At 41.0% G+C, this 18,667-nt stretch overlaps 1 protein-coding gene across 1 annotated transcript in view; it reads left to right on the top strand.

The window, feature by feature from the left end:
- The window catches only part of LOC109881204 (alpha-N-acetylgalactosaminide alpha-2,6-sialyltransferase 5), a 107,342-nt gene extending 89,290 nt beyond the window's left edge, over positions 1-18,052 (top strand). The window contains exons 3-6 of the mRNA XM_031814485.1: positions 3,381-3,614; positions 5,261-5,439; positions 13,714-13,821; positions 13,984-18,052. Coding sequence (XP_031670345.1) covers positions 3,381-3,614; positions 5,261-5,439; positions 13,714-13,821; positions 13,984-14,260 — 798 coding nt within the window. The 3' untranslated portion in view covers positions 14,261-18,052. The remainder of the gene's footprint in view (positions 1-3,380; positions 3,615-5,260; positions 5,440-13,713; positions 13,822-13,983) is intronic.
- Positions 18,053-18,667: the final 615 nt, after the last annotated feature.

The following is an 18,667-nucleotide window of genomic DNA, read 5'->3' as shown; positions in this document are numbered from 1 at the left end:
GTGGAGGGGAGGACTGCTGTCTTATTGACTCTTAACCACCCGTCCTATTTTGTAAATTTTTTCACGTTGTTCTTAACTTATTTTGTACATAGTGTTGCTGCTACCGTCTCTTATGACCGTAAAGACAAGTTGCTCACCTCAAATTGGACGAAGAGTTTTTCTTCAATGTGTCGGACGGGAGGGATACACTACTACAGACACCCGACCAGGCCCAGATCCCCATCTTTCGCTGGAGAAGGAAACTGAAATTTAGTGGGAAAAGATCAGGGTTCCTTGCGAGGATCAGGTTAGCTAATCTGCCCTTGCCTTCCGTCCTGCTAACTAATGTTCAATCGCTGGAAAATAATTGGGACAAAAAGCACGTATACAGTGATTCCTCTTTTAAAAGTTGCGATGCATTTAATTTCATTCATTTAATTCTCAGCCATTTCTTCTGTTACTGCAAGTTATTGCTAGTTTGACCACCAGTTTGAAGAAGCATTTGATAGTCTTCCGTATTGCCATTACCAGACACGGGGAGGGCATGCGGGAGACCGGGGTTCAATTCCCCGACGGGGAGGAATGAGTAGGATGTCCTTGTAAATAGCAATTTGTTACTACATGATTCCATATGTGTTATTTTATAGTTGTGATGTCCTCACTATTATTCTACAATGTAGAAAATAGTAAAAATATAGAAAAATCCTGGAATGAGTAGGTCCAAACCTTTTTACTGGTACTGCATAATTAATTAGCTTAATATTATGGTGTTTCTATTCCATGAAAAACGAAAAACCCTAATGGGTTTCCATTAGGATGGATTGGAAAGTATGGCGCTGTACTACGTGACGCACATAAATTCAGATCATTGTCAGTTTGTAAATTCAGACTGGTTCGCTCTCACGTTGTAGGGTTGATTTGAGCGTTCTGGCCTTACAACGGCAGTCAAGCACCCAAGCTAACGTTGGCTAGCTTGCTAGCTACTTCCAGACACAAATGAGACCACTCTGACCATTTTTCTCACCCTAGCAGAGCTGGTTAGGCAGCTTTTAGTGTTAACCAGAGCGTTGGTGACTGTAACTGTGCTGCTGGAAACAATTTAATTACGCTTTTTTGCCAACGTTTACTGACACCGTCCATATTCAACGGGTGTTGAGCGTAAATTCATCATTCTGCACTCTGGTTCTCAGATGTAAGTGCTCTGAAATCGGTTTGTCACGCCTTGGTCTTAGTATTCTGTGTTTTCTTTAATTATTTGTTCAGGCCAGGGTGTGACATGGGCTTATTGTGTTGTCGTATTGGTTTTTTTGTAGGCATTGGGATTGTGGCTGATTAGGGGTGTGTCTAGCATAGGCTTGGCTGCCTGAGGCGGTTCTCAATCAGAGTCAGGTGATTCTCGTTGTCTCTGATTGAGAACCATATTTAGGTAGCCGGGGTTTCACTGTGTATTTCTACACCTGTCTCCCCACCTCTTCTTTCTGTCTTCTACACCTCTCTCCCCACCTTGTCTTTCTGTCTTCTACACCTCTCTCCCCACCTCTTCTTTCTGTCTTCTACACCTGTCTCCCCACCTCTTCTTTCTGTCTTCTACACCTCTCTCCCCACCTCGTCTTTCTGTCTTCTACACCTCTCTCCCCACCTCGTCTTTTTGTCTTCTACACCTCTCTCCCCACCTCGTCTTTCTGTCTTCTACACCTCTCTCCCCACCTCGTCTTTCTGTCTTCTACACCTCTCTCCCCACCTCGTCTTTTTGTCTTCTACACCTCTCTCCCCACCTCGTCTTTTTGTCTTCTACACCTCTCTCCCCACCTCGTCTTTCTGTCTTCTACACCTCTCTCCCCACCTCTTCTTTCTGTCTTCTACACCTCTCTCCCCACCTCGTCTTTTTGTCTTCTACACCTCTCTCCCCACCTCGTCTTTCTGTCTTCTACACCTCTCTCCCCACCTCGTCTTTCTGTCTTCTACACCTCTCTCCCACCTCGTCTTTCTGTCTTCTACACCTGTCTCCCCACCTCGTCTTTCTTCCTTATTTTATAATGCACACCATATGTGCATTGAAGTACAGATTAAACTTGTATTGATAATATAATATTACAATTATCATAATTATAATGCATTTGTTATGTATTTATAACACCTGGATAATGAACCTCTTTCAATAAAGCGTTTCACATTCTCCACTGGTTGAAATTAAGTGTCTCATTGAAAATACTATCCTGTCGTCACGGCTGTTGAAAGGAGAGGACCAAGGTGCAGCGTGGAGAGCGTACATTTTCTCTTTTATTAAGAAAAGTGACGCCGAACAAAACAATAAACACTACAAAAACAAACCGTGAAGCTACAGGCCCTAAACAAAGTCAACCTCCCACAAAGACAGGAGGGAAAAGGGTATGGTTCCCAATCAGAGACAACGATAGACAGCTGTCCCTGATTGAGAACCATACCCGGCCAAAACATAGAAATACAAAATCATAGATAACAAATCATAGAATGCCACCCTGACCAAACCAAATAGAGATAAAAAGGCTCTCTAAGGTCAGGGCGTGACACCTGTGTCCTCAGATTAATGCAGATGAAGGGACTTAGATATGCATAGGTTTTTTTCTGTATATATGAACTACAAATCAGCCTTTACTTAAATCATGTTTCTAGTCTATTGCATAGTTACAATGTGTAATCATTGATGTCCCAGGAGCAGGAGTGGTAAACACTGTTGAAGTCTATAATTATAATACATACATCATCATTATTATTATTATCATTATAATTATTATCATTATAATTATTATCATTATTATTATTCATATTATCATTATTATTATCATTATAATTATTATTATCATTATTATTATCATTATAATTATTATCATTATTATCATTATCATTATTATTATAATTATTATTAATATTATCATTATTATTATCATTATTATCATTATTATCATTATTATTATTATTATCATTATTATTATTATCATCAGTATTCATATTATTATCATTCATATTATCATTATTATTATCATTTATTAGTATCATTATTCATATGATCATTATCATTATTCATACGATCATTATCATTTTTCATATTATTATTATTATCATTATTCATATTCATATAATTATTATCATTTATTATTATCATTATCATTATTATCATTATTATTATTCATATTATCATTATTATCATTATTCATATTCATATTCATATTCATATTATCATTTATTATTATCATTATAATTATTATCATTATTATCATTATTCATATTATCATTATCAGTATTATATTAAGATGCACTACCATAGCCTCACTCCTCCTCTCCCCCTTCCTACCCCTGTCTACTGACATAACACAATCTCCTTCTCCTGCCTCTGAAAATGCTCCTCCTCTCTCCTCCTCTAGCCTCTGAAAATGCACTGCCATAGCTGTGCGTTGGTGACCAGCTCCGGTCACCTGATAGGTGGTGGTCGTGGCGAGGAGATCGACCGGGCGGAGTGTGTGATCCGTATGAACGACGCCCCCACGGCGCGGGGCTACGGTGGAGACGTTGGGCGCCGCACCTCGCTACGTGTTATCGCTCACTCCAGCATGCAGAGGGTCCTACGGAGCCGTCACGAATTGCTCAACGCATCCCAGGTTAGATGCTACATGCTATAAGAAATAAATACAACCCAGGTTAGATGCTATAAGAGATAAATACAACCCAGGTTAGATGCTACATGCTATAAGAGATAAATACATCCCAGGTTAGATGCTACATTGTTATAAGATATAAATACATCCCAGGTTAGATGCTACATGCTATAAGAGATGAATACATCCCAGGTTAGATGCTACATTGTTATAAGAGATAAATACATCCCAGGTTAGATGCTATAAGAGATAAATACATCCCAGGTTAGATGCTATAAGAGATAAATACATCCCAGGTTAGATGCTACATTGTTATAAGAGATAAATACATCCCAGGTTAGATGCTATAAGAGATAAATACATCCCAGGTTAGATGCTACATGCTATAAGAGATAAACACATCCCAGGTTAGATGCTACATGCTATAAGAGATAAATACATCCCAGGTTAGATGCTACATTGTTATAAGAGATAAATACATCCCAGGTTAGATGCTATAAGAGATAAATACATCCCAGGTTAGATGCTACATTGTTATAAGATATAAATACATCCCAGGTTAGATGCTACATTGTTATAAGAGATAAATACATCCCAGGTTAGATGCTATAAGAGATAAATACATCCCAGGTTAGATGCTACATGCTATAAGAGATAAATACATCCCAGGTTAGATGCTACATGCTATAAGAGATAAATACATCCCAGGTTAGATGCTACATTGTTATAAGATATAAATATACTGCATATGTTTTAAAAACAACCCTTACAGTAGTGAGTGCATACATTTTAGTATAGGTGACCCCAGAGGGAATCGAACCCACAATCCATTGCAAGTGCCATGCAACTGAGCCACACAGGGCTACATAGTTAGTAGATGCTATAATATATTTAATATGATGTGTTTTCATGTGTTATCTGCACTTTTGAAGTGTTTCAATCTTATCAACGTATCAAGGTTTAACTCAATCCAGGACACAGTGTTTATCAGTAGTAACATTACATTCTCCTCCCTCCAGGACACTGTGTTTATCAGTAGTAACATTACATTCTCCTCCCTCCAGGACACAGTGTTTATCAGTAGTAACATTACATTCTCCTCCCTCCAGGACACAGTGTTTATCAGTAGTAACATTACATTCTCCTCCCTCCAGGACACAGTGTTTATCAGTAGTAACATTACATTCTCCCCCCTCCAGGACACTGTGTTTATCAGTAGTAACATTACATTCTCCTCCCTCCAGGACACAGTGTTTATCAGTAGTAACATTACATTCTCCTCCCTCTAGGACACAGTGTTTATCAGTAGTAACATTACATTCTCCTCCCTCCAGGACACAGTGTTTATCAGTAGTAACATCACATTCTCCTCCCTCCAGGACACTGTGTTTATCAGTAGTAACATTACATTCTCCTCCCTCCAGGACACAGTGTTTATCAGTAGTAACATTACATTCTCCTCCCTCCAGGACACAGTGTTTATCAGTAGTAACATTACATTCTCCTCCCTCCAGGACACTGTGTTTATCAGTAGTAACATTACATTCTCCTCCCTCCAGGACACAGTGTTTATCAGTAGTAACATTACATTCTCCTCCCTCCAGGACACAGTGTTTATCAGTAGTAACATTACATTCTCCTCCCTCCAGGACACAGTGTTTATCTTCTGGGGGCCCAGTAATTACATGCGGCGGGATGGGAAGGGTCTGGTCTACAACAACCTGAGGTTGATGAACCAGGTGCTGCCCAAACTAAAGGTCTACATGATCTCCTGGCAGAAGATGCTGCAGTTTGACGAACTCTTCAAGAGGGAGACGGGCAAGGACAGGTCAGTTAAACCTACATGCTAGAGTACTGTAGTTGGAAAAGTGAGTTGATCTAAATTAATCTACACTAGTTTACTGTAGACGGGCACTAACACTCCTGATCCTACCAATTCAACACTAATATATTTGCAGCTCAAAAACATGTGAGCAGGCTTGCTATGTCACGCCCTGGTCTTAGTATTTTGTGTTTTCTTTATTTTTGGGCCAGGCCAGGGTGTGACATGGGTTTATTTTGTGGTGTGTTTATGTATGGGGGTTTTTCGTAGGTTTTGGGATTGTGGCTTAGTGGGGTGTTCTAGCAAAGTCTATGGTTGCCTGAGGCGGTTCTCAATCAGAGGCAGGTGATTCTCGTTGTCTCTGATTGGGAACCATATTTAGGCAGCCATATTCTTTGAGTGTTTCGTGGGTGATTGTTCCTGTCTCTGTGTTTTGTATTCACCAGATAGGCTGTATAGGTTTTCACGTTCCGTTTGTTGTTTTGTATTGTTCGTGTTCATCTTCATTAAAGATGTATATTATCAACCACGCTGCATTTTGGTACGACTCTCCTTCAACGGAAGAAAACCGTAACAAGCTAGACTACTTTATTGTAGATCAAAGACATGTGAGCAAGCTAGCTAGACTACTTTATTGTAGATCAAAGACATGTGAGCAGGCTAGCTAGACTACTTTATTGTAGATCAAAGACATGTGAGCAAGCTAGCTAGACTACTTTATTGTAGATCAAAGACATGTGAGCAGGCTAGCTAGACTACTTTATTGTAGATCAAAGACATGTGAGCAAGCTAGCTAGACTACTTTATTGTAGATCAAAGACATGTGAGCAGGCTAGCTAGACTACTTTATTGTAGATCAAAGACGTGAGCAGGCTAGCTAACCTACTTTATTGCAGATCAAAGACATGAGCAGGCTGGTGTTGTGACTTTACTTTCATTAATCTGGTGCCTGTTATTTATTTAATCCATTAACTATGATGTAACAATGAACTCTTTGGGGCACCACAGAAGAGTTTGATTAAAGAGTTACCGTCTCCCGAATTCACTTCCTAGAGACCCCTTAACGGGATTGATTTGACAACATCCAGTGAAATTGCAGTGCGCCAAATTCAAAAACAGAAATACTCATAATAAACATTCAAAAACATACATGTATAATACATCAAAATAAAGCTCAACTCGTGTCAGATTTCAAAAAGGCTTTACGGTGAAAGCAAACCATGCGATTATCTGAGGACAGCGCCCCGCATATACAAATGCATGAAAAAACATATTTCAACCTGGCAGGTGCAACACGAAAGTCAGAAATAGCAATATAAAAAATGCCTTACCTTTGATGATCTTCTTCTGTTAGCACACCAAAAGGAGATAATGTCCTTCTTTATATCCATAAAAACTCAGTTTAGCTGGCGAGCTTCAGTCAACAATCCATCCAGGTTCCCTCCATCAAAATGCATACAAAATTAATCCCAAACGTTACCAATAAAGTTTTCCAAACAAGTCAAACAAACCTTAGGTATCCTAATATGCAAATAAATGATACAATTTAAGATGGAGAATAGTATGTTCATTACCGGAAATAAATAAGAAAAGGCGCGCTTTCCTCCACGCGCTTGGAAACACTACAGCCAAAATGGGAGCCACCTAATAAAACTGCAATTACTGGGTCATTTTTCCAAAAACCAGCCTGAAACTCTTTCTAAAAACTGTTGACATCTAGTGGAAGTCCTAGGAACTGCAATATGGGAGGACTTGGCCTTAAATTGAAAGTTCTACCCATTGAAAATAGCGGTAAATTGAAAACAAACATTTTTGGGATGGTTTGTCCTCAGGGTTTCACCTGACATATCAGTTCTGTTATACTCACATACATAGAAACACTCTAAAGTTTCTAATATTATCTAAATCTACCAATTATATACATATCCTAGCTTCTGGGCCTGAGTAACAGGCAGTTTACTTTGGGCACGTCGGTCATCCAAATACTGCCCCCTATCCCGAAGAAGTTTTAAACTCTATAAGGTATCTATTACATCTCCTGAATTACTCTATAAGGTATCTATCAGGTATCTATTACATCTACTGAATTACTATATAAGGTATCTATTACATCTACTGAATTACTCTATAAGGTATCTATTACATCTCCTGAATTAAACTCTATAAGGTATCTATTACATCTCCTGAATTACACTCTATAAGGTATCTATTACATCTCCTAAATTAAACTCTATACGGTATCTATTACATCTCCTGAATTACACTCTATAAGGTATCTATTACATCTCCTGAATTACACTCTATAAGGTATCTATTACATCTACTGAATTACTCTATAAAGTATATATTACATTGATGAACAATCTTATTAATCATTGCCTCTTATCACATCATCCTTCCGAACAGTTGTACCCTCATGAATCTGCAAAAACCCCAGCCTTACTCATGAGTACTGCACCGATTGGTTTAATTATTTATTTACTAAAATGAGAAAACAGGATAACATACACACTTAATACATGAGAAGAAATGTCCCTAGTGGACTGACAAAATATGGCGGCTTAAACACAACAAATGAAGAGGGTTGGGGAGGAGAGATAAGAAAGGATACTTATCGTGGATACATTCTAGGACTGTCCTCACATTAATCATATATTTTGCACACGAACCGCCGTCCGTTTGGAATAAGAAATCATGAGTGTATTTACGTCTGAATGCCGTTTGCCGTTTCTCTGTCGAAACTAGTGCCTCCTTCGGAAGAATGTTGGTTTGGCCTTTCAGCGGCACGCTTGTACGGCTCAGGTGTCCAAAAGGGGGGGACCCACTTTTCCGTCTTTTCACTCTGGACGATGCTCCTAGGGTGATGGTTAGCCAGCCGTGTCGACGGTTCCCCTCGGTGATGAGATTAGAAGCATACTGTGATTTGAGACTCATAGTAGGATGGGATGGTTTGCAGTGTAGTATGATGGTCCCACTTCAATCGTGCTTTTCTCAATATCTGATTTAGGGCAGCTAATCAGCCGTACCAGTGATTGTCTGGGAAGTGAGCTTCTAGCCTACACCTCGTGTTGATTGTTCAGGATTCAGACCACTTTACACGCACAGCAGCAACTTGGCAATGTTCTGGTCTAGTATGTTCATTCTTAGCCAGTCCTTTTTTAAGCATTCTGGTCGAAAAGGATGGTTCCATCAGACCGACATGCTCTCTGACCTTACTCGGGGCGTGGCTACTTAATGTGCAAAGGACATGATTAGAAGTTATATCTTATGACTCCTAAAATCATAATCCCATCTTAACAAAAATAATGTCATAATTTCTCATATTGTATGCACAATGTATTGGATGGAAACTTGATAGATAAAAGGGGGTATCCTTTCCAAGTTGCAATATTTCATACAGCTTTTAATGACATCACAAAATGAAAAACAAAATGACATTTGTTTCCCACTGACCATTCCCCCCCATTCTATATGTTAGAATTATTGTTAAATTATCAACTTTTTGGGCGGGCAAAACTCTGGAGACAAAGGGACATTCTTTTAGCCAATACTGGAGGGTAAAGAGAAAAAAATCTCCCTCTCTTGTAATTTACGACAGGGTGTGAACAGTCAACCATCCAGCAGCTCCCCCTCTCCCCTCTGTGGGAGAGAGAGGCCTGGTTACTGTCACCACCCCACCAGTCTGATCTGATCCTCACAGGACAGTCATGACACAAACTAGACCACTATATTATTGATCAAAGACGGGGCAGCAGGTAGCCTAGTGGTTAGAGCATTGGCCCAGTAACCGAAAGGTTGCTATGATCGAATCCTTGAGCTGACGAGGTAAAAATCTGTAATTCTTGCCCTGAACAAGGCAGTTAACCCACTGTTCCCCAGTGGGCCGTCATTGTAGATAAGGATTGGTTCTTAACTTAGCCTAGTTAAACATATAGAAAGACATGTGTAGAATAGCTAGTATATGTATATATATATATATATATATATGTAGCTACTATATTGGACAACAGGGACGGTGCAGGAGCAGTCCTAGTGGTCCACAGCAAGTTCACACCTTTCGCTCTAATTCGATCTTTACAGAAGTTAAATACCATCAAATATAGTGATCGATGTAATATTTTGGCATATTTTTGTTTCACAGGCCAATTCAATGGCCTTGTTGACGGATTTAGTAGAGCACTTCCTCTGCCTCAAACAGTATGTCTACAATCATTGCTCTTAGTCTCAATCTACCACTTACTCCTTGAATCCCTTCCCATTGATACAAAATGAAACCAGGCACACCAGGCTGTCTCTCTCTCTGTCTCTTTCTCCTCTCTCTGTGCCTCTCTCTCTCTGTCTCTTTCTCCTCTCTCTGTGCCTCTCTCTGACTCTCTCAATTCAAATATATTCAAAGGGATTTTATTGACATGGGAAATGTGTTTACAAGTGCCAAAACAAGGGAAAAAAACCTGACATTAAAAGTAAAAAGCTTCAAGAGAATAACAACGTTTCAAATATTATATTATACGAGGGGAAATAAATATATTTCTAATAATGAGTTGCACCCCCTGTTCACCCTCAGAACAGCCTCAATTCGTCGGGGCACAGACTCTACAAGGTGTCGAATGCAATTCCACAGGGATGCTGGCCCATCTTGACTACAATGCTTCCCAAAGTCATATCAAGTTGGTTGGATGTCCTTTGGGTGCTGGACTATCCTTGATACACAAGGCAAACTGTTGAGCGTGAAAAGCCCAGCAGCGTTGCAGTTCTTGACACACTCAAACCGGTGTGCCTGTCACCTACTACCATACTCCGTTCAATGGCAGTTAATTAAACCTTTAGTCTTGCCCATTCACACTCTGGATGGCACACATACACAATCCATGTCTCAATTGTCTCAAGGCTTAGAAACCCTTCTTTAACTGGTCTCCTCTCCTTCATCTACACTGATTGAAGTGGATTTAACAAGTGACATCAATAAGGGATCAAAGCTTTCACCTGGATTCACCTGGAAAGTATGCAGACCCTTTACTCAGTACTTTGTTGAAGCACCTTTGGCAGTGATTACAGCCTCCAGGCTTCATGGGTATGAGGCTACAAGCTTGGCACACCTGTATTTGGGGAGTTTCTCCCATTCTTCTCTGCAAATCAGATGTCTCTCAAGCTCTGTCAGGTTGGATTAAAGAGTGTTGCTGCACAGTTATTTTCAGGTCTCTCCAGAGATGTTCGATCAGGTTCAAATCCAGGCTCTGGCTGGGTCACTCAATGACATTCAGAGACCCGAAGCCACTCCTGCGTTGTCTTGGCTGTGTGCTTAGGGTCGTTGTCCTGTTGGAAGTTGAACCTTCACCCCAGTCTGAGGTCCTGAGCAGGTTTTCTCCAGACGTGACGCTTGGCATTCTGGCCAAAGAGTTCAATCTTTGTTTCATCAGACCAGAGAATCTTGAGAGTCTTTAGGTGCATTTTGGCAAACTCCAAGTGGGCTGTCATTTTATTGAGGAGTGGCTTCCATCTGGCCACTATCATAAAGGCCTGATTGGTGGAGTGCTGCAGACAGAGATGGTTGTCCTTCTGGAAGGTTCTCCCATCTCCACAGAGGAACTCTTGAGCTCTGTCAGAGGGATCGTAGGTTTCTTGGTCACCTCCCTGACCACGGCCCTTCTCCCTCGATTGCTCAGTTTAACCAGGCGGCCAGCTCTAGGAAGAGTCTTGGTGGTTCCAAACTTCTTCCATTTAAGAATGATGGAGACCATAATTATTGCTACAAAACATGACCCCACAAATATTTTGATTGGACAGCAGGTTCAATCAACCAATGATCGGACAGCAGGTTCAATCAACCAATGATTGGACAGCAGGTTCAATCATCCAATGATCGGACAGCAGGTTCAATCAACCAATGATTGGACAGCAGGTTCAATCAACCAATGATCGGACAGCAGGTTCAATCATCCAATGATCGGACAGCAGGTTCAATCAACCAATGATCGGACAGCAGGTTCAATCAACCAATGATTGGACAGCAGGTTCAATCATCCAATGATCGGACAGCAGGTTCAATCAACCAATGATCGGACAGCAGGTTCAATCATCCAATGATCGGACAGCAGGTTCAATCAACCAATGATCGGACAGCAGGTTCAATCAACCAATGATCGGACAGCAGGTTCAATCATCCAATGATCGGACAGCAGGTTCAATCATCCAATGATCGGACAAGCAGTTTCAATCAACCAATGATCGGACAGCAGGTTCAATCAACCAATGATCGGACAGCAGGTTCAATCAACCAATGATCGGACAGCAGGTTCAATCAACCAATGATCGGACAGCAGGTTCAATCAACCAATGATTGGACAGCAGGTTCAATCAACCAATGATCGGACAGCAGGTTCAATCAACCAATGATCGGACAGCAGGTTCAATCAACCAATGATCGGACAGCAGGTTCAATCATCCAATGATCGGACAGCAGGTTCAATCATCCAATGATCGGACAGCAGGTTCAATCAACCAATGATCAGACAGCAGGTTCAATCAACCAACTATTGACATGTGGAATAGATTCCTATTGACATGTGGAATAGATTCCTATTGACATGTGGAATAGATTCCTATTGACATGTGGAATAGATTCCTATTGACATGTGGAATAGATTCCTATTGACATGTGGAATAGATTCCTATTGACATGTGGAATAGATTCCTATTGACATGTGGAATAGATTCCTATTGACATGTGGAATAGATTCCTATTGACATGTGGAATAGATTCCTATTGACATGTGGAATAGATTCCTATTGACATGTGGAATAGATTCCTATTGACATGTGGAATAGATTCCTATTGACATGTGGAATAGATTCCTATTGACATGTGGAATAGATTCCTATTGACATGTGGAATAGATTCCTATTGACATGTGGAATAGATTCCTATTGACATGTGGAATAGATTCCTATTGACATGTGGAATAGATTCCTATTGACATGTGGAATAGATTCCTATTGACATGTGGAATAGGTTCCTATTGACATGTGGAATAGGTTCCTATTGACATGTGGAATAGATTCCTATTGACATGTGGAATAGATTCCTATTGACATGTGGAATAGATTCCTATTGACATGTGGAATAGATTCCTATTGACATGTGGAATAGATTCCTATTGACATGTGGAATAGATTCCTATTGACATGTGGAATAGATTCCTATTGACATGTGGAATAGATTCCTATTGACATGTGGAATAGATTCCTATTGACATGTGGAATAGATTCCTATTGACATGTGGAATAGATTCCTATTGACATGTGGAATAGATTCCTATTGACATGTGGAATAGATTCCTATTGACATGTGGAATAGATTCCTATTGACATGTGGAATAGATTCCTATTGACATGTGGAATAGATTCCTATTGACATGTGGAATAGATTCCTATTGACATGTGGAATAGATTCCTATTGACATGTGGAATAGATTCCTATTGACATGTGGAATAGATTCCTATTGACATGTGGAATAGATTCCTATTGACATGTGGAATAGATTCCTATTGACATGTGGAATAGATTCCTATTGACATGTGGAATATATTCCTATTGACATGTGGAATAGATTCCTATTGACATGTGGAATAGGTTCCTATTGACATGTGGAATAGATTCCTATTGACATGTGGAATAGATTCCTATTGACATGTGGAATAGATTCCTATTGACATGAAGCTGTATTATTATTATTAATACTGTGATTGTACCCATGGTTACTGATCACTTTTAAAACAGTTGATCAGATATCTTCTCACCTATTTCCACCTCTCCCCTCCCTCTCTTTGCTCTCCCCTCCCTCCCCATCTCTCCCTCTCTCCCTCCTCTCTCTCCCTCCCCCTCTCTCTCTCCCCCCTCCCTCCCTCCTCCCCCCTCCCTCCCTCCCCATCTCTCTCCCTCCCTCCCTCCCTTCTCTCTCCCTCCCTATCTCTCTCCCTTCCTCCCCCTTATCTCTCTCCCTCCCTTCTCTCCCCCCCCTACCCTCCCTCCCTCTCTCCCCTCCCGCTTCCCTCCCTCTCCCCTCCCCTCCCTACCCCCTATCTCTCTCCCTCCCTTCTCTCTCCCTCCCATCTCTCCCTCCCTCCCATCTCTCTCTCTCCCTCCCCCCTCTCTCTCCCTCCCTTCCTCCCCATTATCTCTCTCCCCCTATCTCTCCCTCCCTCCCATCTCTCCCCCCTCCCCCATCTCTCCTCCCCCCTCCCCCCTCCCTCATCTCTCCCCCTCCCTCATCTCTCCTCCAGGCGTATCTCTAACTCGTGGTTGAGTACTGGTTGGTTCACTATGACCATAGCTCTGGAGCTGTGTGACCGGATCAATGTCTATGGCATGGTGGCTCCAGACCACTGCAGGTGAGATCTCTACCCTGATCTAACTCATTCTCTCTCTCTCTGTCTCTCTGTCTCAATCTCTGTCTCTCTCTATCTCTGTCTCTCTCCGTCTCTCAGTCTCCGTCTCTGTCTCTCTGATATCTTTGTCAAATAATCTCTTCTGTTATCTTGTCCCCCTCTCAGAGAGCCCCAGCCCCCATCTGTCCCCTACCACTACTACGAGCCCCTCGGTCCAGAGGAGTGTGCCATGTACATAAGCCATGAGCGAGGCCACAGGGGCAGCCATCACCGCTTTATCACGGAGAAGAGGGTCTTTGCCAGCTGGGCTCGGACCTTCAACATCCACTTCTACCAGCCTGACTGGGAGCCCCCGCCGCTGGCCCCCGCTAACCGCACACAGGGGGAGACGGTCTCGGTCAGCATACGGGACTGGCAACCGGAAATGGAAGTTGGATGGTGACAGTGAATGCTGGGCATCTGTGGAAAAGCTGTAACTCAAATGGGACTGAGGACTGAGCTAGAGATGGTGATGGACAAGAACACATGAGACAGTCCAAAGTCTTCTGACCACAACTGAATGGTCCATACAGTAGGATACTGACTGCACATGGTCCTTCACTGAGGATCGACCGCCCTCCTCTAGCTATCCGTCATGGGCAACTGTAGAATAATGACTGCAAAACGTCCTTCACTGAGGATCGACCGCCCTCCTCTAGGCCGTCATGGACAACTGTAGAATAATGACTGCACATGGTCCTTCACTGAGGATCGACCGTCCTCCTCTAGGCCGTCATGGACAACTGTAGAATAATGACTGCACATGGTCCTTCACTGAGGATCGACCGCCCTCCTCTAGCTATCCGTCATGGGCAACTGTAGAATAATGACTGCAAAACGTCCTTCACTGAGGATCGACCGTCCTCCTCTAGCTATCCGTCATGGGCAACTGTAGAATAATGACTGCACATGGTCCTTCACTGAGGATCGACCGTCCTCCTCTAGGCCGTCATGGACAACTGTAGAATAATGACTGCAAAACGTCCTTCACTGAGGATCGACCGTCCTCCTCTAGGCCGTCATGGACAACTGGAAGGACCAAATACAGCTGGCTGGTCCATAGGCTACTAACCACAACTAGTTTGAGCTGGATGACCGTAAGGGTTACCGACCACTAGTGGTGCACGGGTCAGCAACCGCCAGACTAGATGTGATAAAGTGAAAATGTGAGGCCGCACCCGACCCTAACCCCTAACCCCTAACATAGAAAATGTACAGTAGGCTACAGTGGGGGACTGTGGATGTTTTTGACAAGGGGCACAGTATTGTTTTCAGCCTGATTTCGATGTGTTTCTGCTTTGAATTTTGTTAGTCAACTTGTCTATAGTTAGATACATGTAGCTTCTCGTCTGTCATTACATGTTGCTGTAGAAGACTAAATCAACCAATCAACCATGGTTCACCAGAATAATGTTGTAAAGCGATAGAATGAACGCTTCGATCTAGTAGAAATACAAATTTTCCACCATAATTTGTCTGTCATAGTTGAAGTGTACCTATGGTGAAAATTACAGGCCTCTCTCATCTTAAGTGGGAGAACTTGCACAATTGATGGCTGACTAAATACTTTTTTTTACCCCACTGTATCTAAGGGTCTGTCCAAGAAGTGAGGGTAAATGGTTCTCTACTATCCACTTTATATTTAAATTATTATTTGGGGTATAGGGGAGGGTCACTTGTTTTCAAGTGTTCAGGGAGGCTTTAGGTGAAATATATTTTACTGAAGGGAGGGCCATCCATTTTAATTTCAGAGTGGTCCAATTTTCTCCATGTAACCCATATTCGAAATTACCTGCAATCCCTAAAGTAAAGTTTCAAAAAAGTCCTGACTTTTCTAAAAGGTTTTGGTTTTCTTACCTTGTCAGGACATTCTGGTGTCTTTTCAGGACATTCTGGTGTCTTTTCATTCTGGAAAACAATTGATTCCAATTCAAAATCCTATTTTCCCTAACCCCTAAACTAACCTTTAACCTAACCTTATCCTTAACCTAACCACTAAGCCTAAAATAGCCTTTTTCCTTGTGGGGACCAGTGAAATGTCCCCCACCTGTCAAAATTGTCCTTGTTTTAGTACTATTGTGAGGACTTCTGGTCCCCACAAGGATAGTAAAACCAAATACAAACACACACACACACACACACACACACACACACACACGCACACACACACACACACACACACACACACACACACACACACACACACACACACACACACACACACACACACACACACACACACACACACACACACAGTTGTCCAGATAGAGAGAAATAGGTCAGAGAGGACACCCTTGAAACCCAAATCTAAAAATAAACGCATAACACTGCCTCACTAACACTCCAGGGTTTCCGTTAGCTGGTAATTGCCGGCCTTTGGACAATGAAATAAATGAAAAAACGATAAATAAAATTGTCCGGGGCTGATGCTGAGGGGAGAGAGAACGCGATAGAGAGGCGAGCCTTGGACTACTGTTGATTGCAACGATCAATCTTGAGCTCAATGGGTATTGGCCATTGCGAGTGCATAGCTCTCATTGGCTACAACTTTTTGGGACATTAAATGTCCTGTTAGATTAATAACCAGCTATTAGTAGTGGCTGTTATCTTCAGAGCTAATGTGTTGAGTTTACACTTACTCAGGTGGTGAATGATATTATATATATATATTATATTACTATGATATTATAGCACATAAAGATGCAGGCAAATGTATCTCTATTAAACAAAAAAGGACAATTCTGGAGCCCTACTTTAACAGTAAAATATAACAATAGCATAATTGTCTATGCATGATAATCACGGGATTAGGTTGCACATTAAAATATGTTGAATCACAACATGAGAAGATGATGAAACAATTGATTTATTCAATACCATCTCAGTAGTCATTACTTTATAAGATGATAGGCCTACACATTTTTTTCTCTTCCGTGGTGCCGCAAATTTGTTTTGGTTTCGACCCAAACTGAAAAACCAGTGGAAAATGTTCAGGCAATTTTGGAACTTTTCTTTCTTTCTTTTGTCTTATTTGTAATCATTTGTTTTGTTATTATTCTAGGTTTATTTATTCATCCAAACCAGTCCTTGAAATATTCAAAATATGTTTTATTTCATTCGGTTGAGAGATTGTTGTTGGCTAACTTAAATTCAATCTTTTTAATTGTGTGCTCCATAATTAGTTTAAAAATAGACCTGTTAGAAAATAAATATCACTAGACTATTGCTGTCATTTGTTGGATATAGTAGGCCTTAGCCTTTCTTGGTAATTGCTGCAGGTTAGCCTGTTCAAAAATGTTGGTTTAAACCAGTTTGTAAGTGTTACATTCTGTGGGGAAATTTTGGGGGGTCAAATTAAGTTCCAACTGTTGTGTTTTCCGTAATACAATATCCTGCTTGTATTTTTGTTAAACGACAGCTTGACTTACTTTTGATATTACCCTAATAAAGTTTAGAATCCTTTGTGAAGGTTTGGTGTGGTGAAGGTTTGGTGTGGTGTGGTGAAGGTTTGGTGTTATATTGATGTGAAGACAGTGGGCACCGACGCTCCAACTCCGACAGTTGAACTTGAGGTTAGGAAGACTGTTTCAGGCCCAGGTTACTCCTATAATCTAACAATATAATGCTTATCTGTACAGAAAATATTTTTATTGAAAATGTACGAATATCTATGTGGCATATCTCTCCCTCGAAGGCACTGTACGTCAACTGAAAGTCACCCAAGGACACTGTTTAAATAAGAAAAAACACATCTTGTGTTACAGCCTGAATTTAAAATGGATTACATTTACATGTATTTTTGTCACTGACCTATACACAATACCCCATAATGTGGATTTTTTACATTTATTTTTAATTTTACAAATTCATTTAAAATGAAAAGCTGAAATGTCTTGAGTCAGTAAGTATTCAACCCGTTTGTTATGTCAAGCCTAAGTTCAGGAGTACAAATGTGCTTAATTAACAAGTCACATAAGTTGCATGGACTCACTCTGTGTGTAATAATAGTGTTTAACATGAGTTTTGAATGACTACCTCATCTCTGTACCCCACACATACAATTATCTGTATAGTCCCTCAGTTGAGCAGTCATTTTAAATACAGATTCAACCACAAAGACCAGGGAGGTTTTCCAATGCCTCATAAAGAAGGGCACCTATTGGTAGATGGGTAAAAATAAAAAAAACAGACATTGAATATCCTTTTCAGCATGGTGAAGTTATTAATTACACTCTGGATGGTGTATCAATACACCCAGTCACTACAAAGGCATCGTTCCTAACTCAGTTGCCAGAGAGGAAGGAAACTGCTCAGGGATTTCACCATGAGCCCAATGGTGACTTTAAAACAGTTACAGAGTTTAATGGCTGTGATAGGAGGAAACTGAGAATGGATCAACGACATTGTAAACTCAACAAAAAAAAGAAACCCATTTTCAGGACCCTGTCTTGAAAGATAATTTGTAAAAATCCAAATGACTTCACAGATCTTCATTGTAAAGGGTTTAAACACTGTTTCCAATGCTTGTTGTGATGAACTATAAACAATTAATGAACATGCACCTGTGGAACGGTCATTAAGGCATTAAAAGAGTACAGACGGTAGGCAATTAAGGTCACAGTTATGACACTAGAGAGGCCTTGCTACTGACTCTGAAAAACACCAAAAGAAAGATACCCAGGGTCCCTGCTCATCTGCATGAATGTGCCTTAGGCATGTTGTAAGGAGGCATGAGGACTGCAGATGTGGCCAGGGCAATAAATTGCAATGATCGTACTGTGAGATGCCTAAGACAGCACTACAGGGAGAC

This window comes from Oncorhynchus kisutch, unplaced genomic scaffold (genome assembly GCF_002021735.2).
Source record: "Oncorhynchus kisutch isolate 150728-3 unplaced genomic scaffold, Okis_V2 Okis06b-Okis10b_hom, whole genome shotgun sequence".
NCBI classification, from domain to species: Eukaryota; Metazoa; Chordata; class Actinopteri; order Salmoniformes; family Salmonidae; genus Oncorhynchus; species Oncorhynchus kisutch.
The sequence above is the reverse complement of the archived record's forward strand: the minus strand, read 5'-3'. Positions and strand labels throughout refer to the sequence as shown.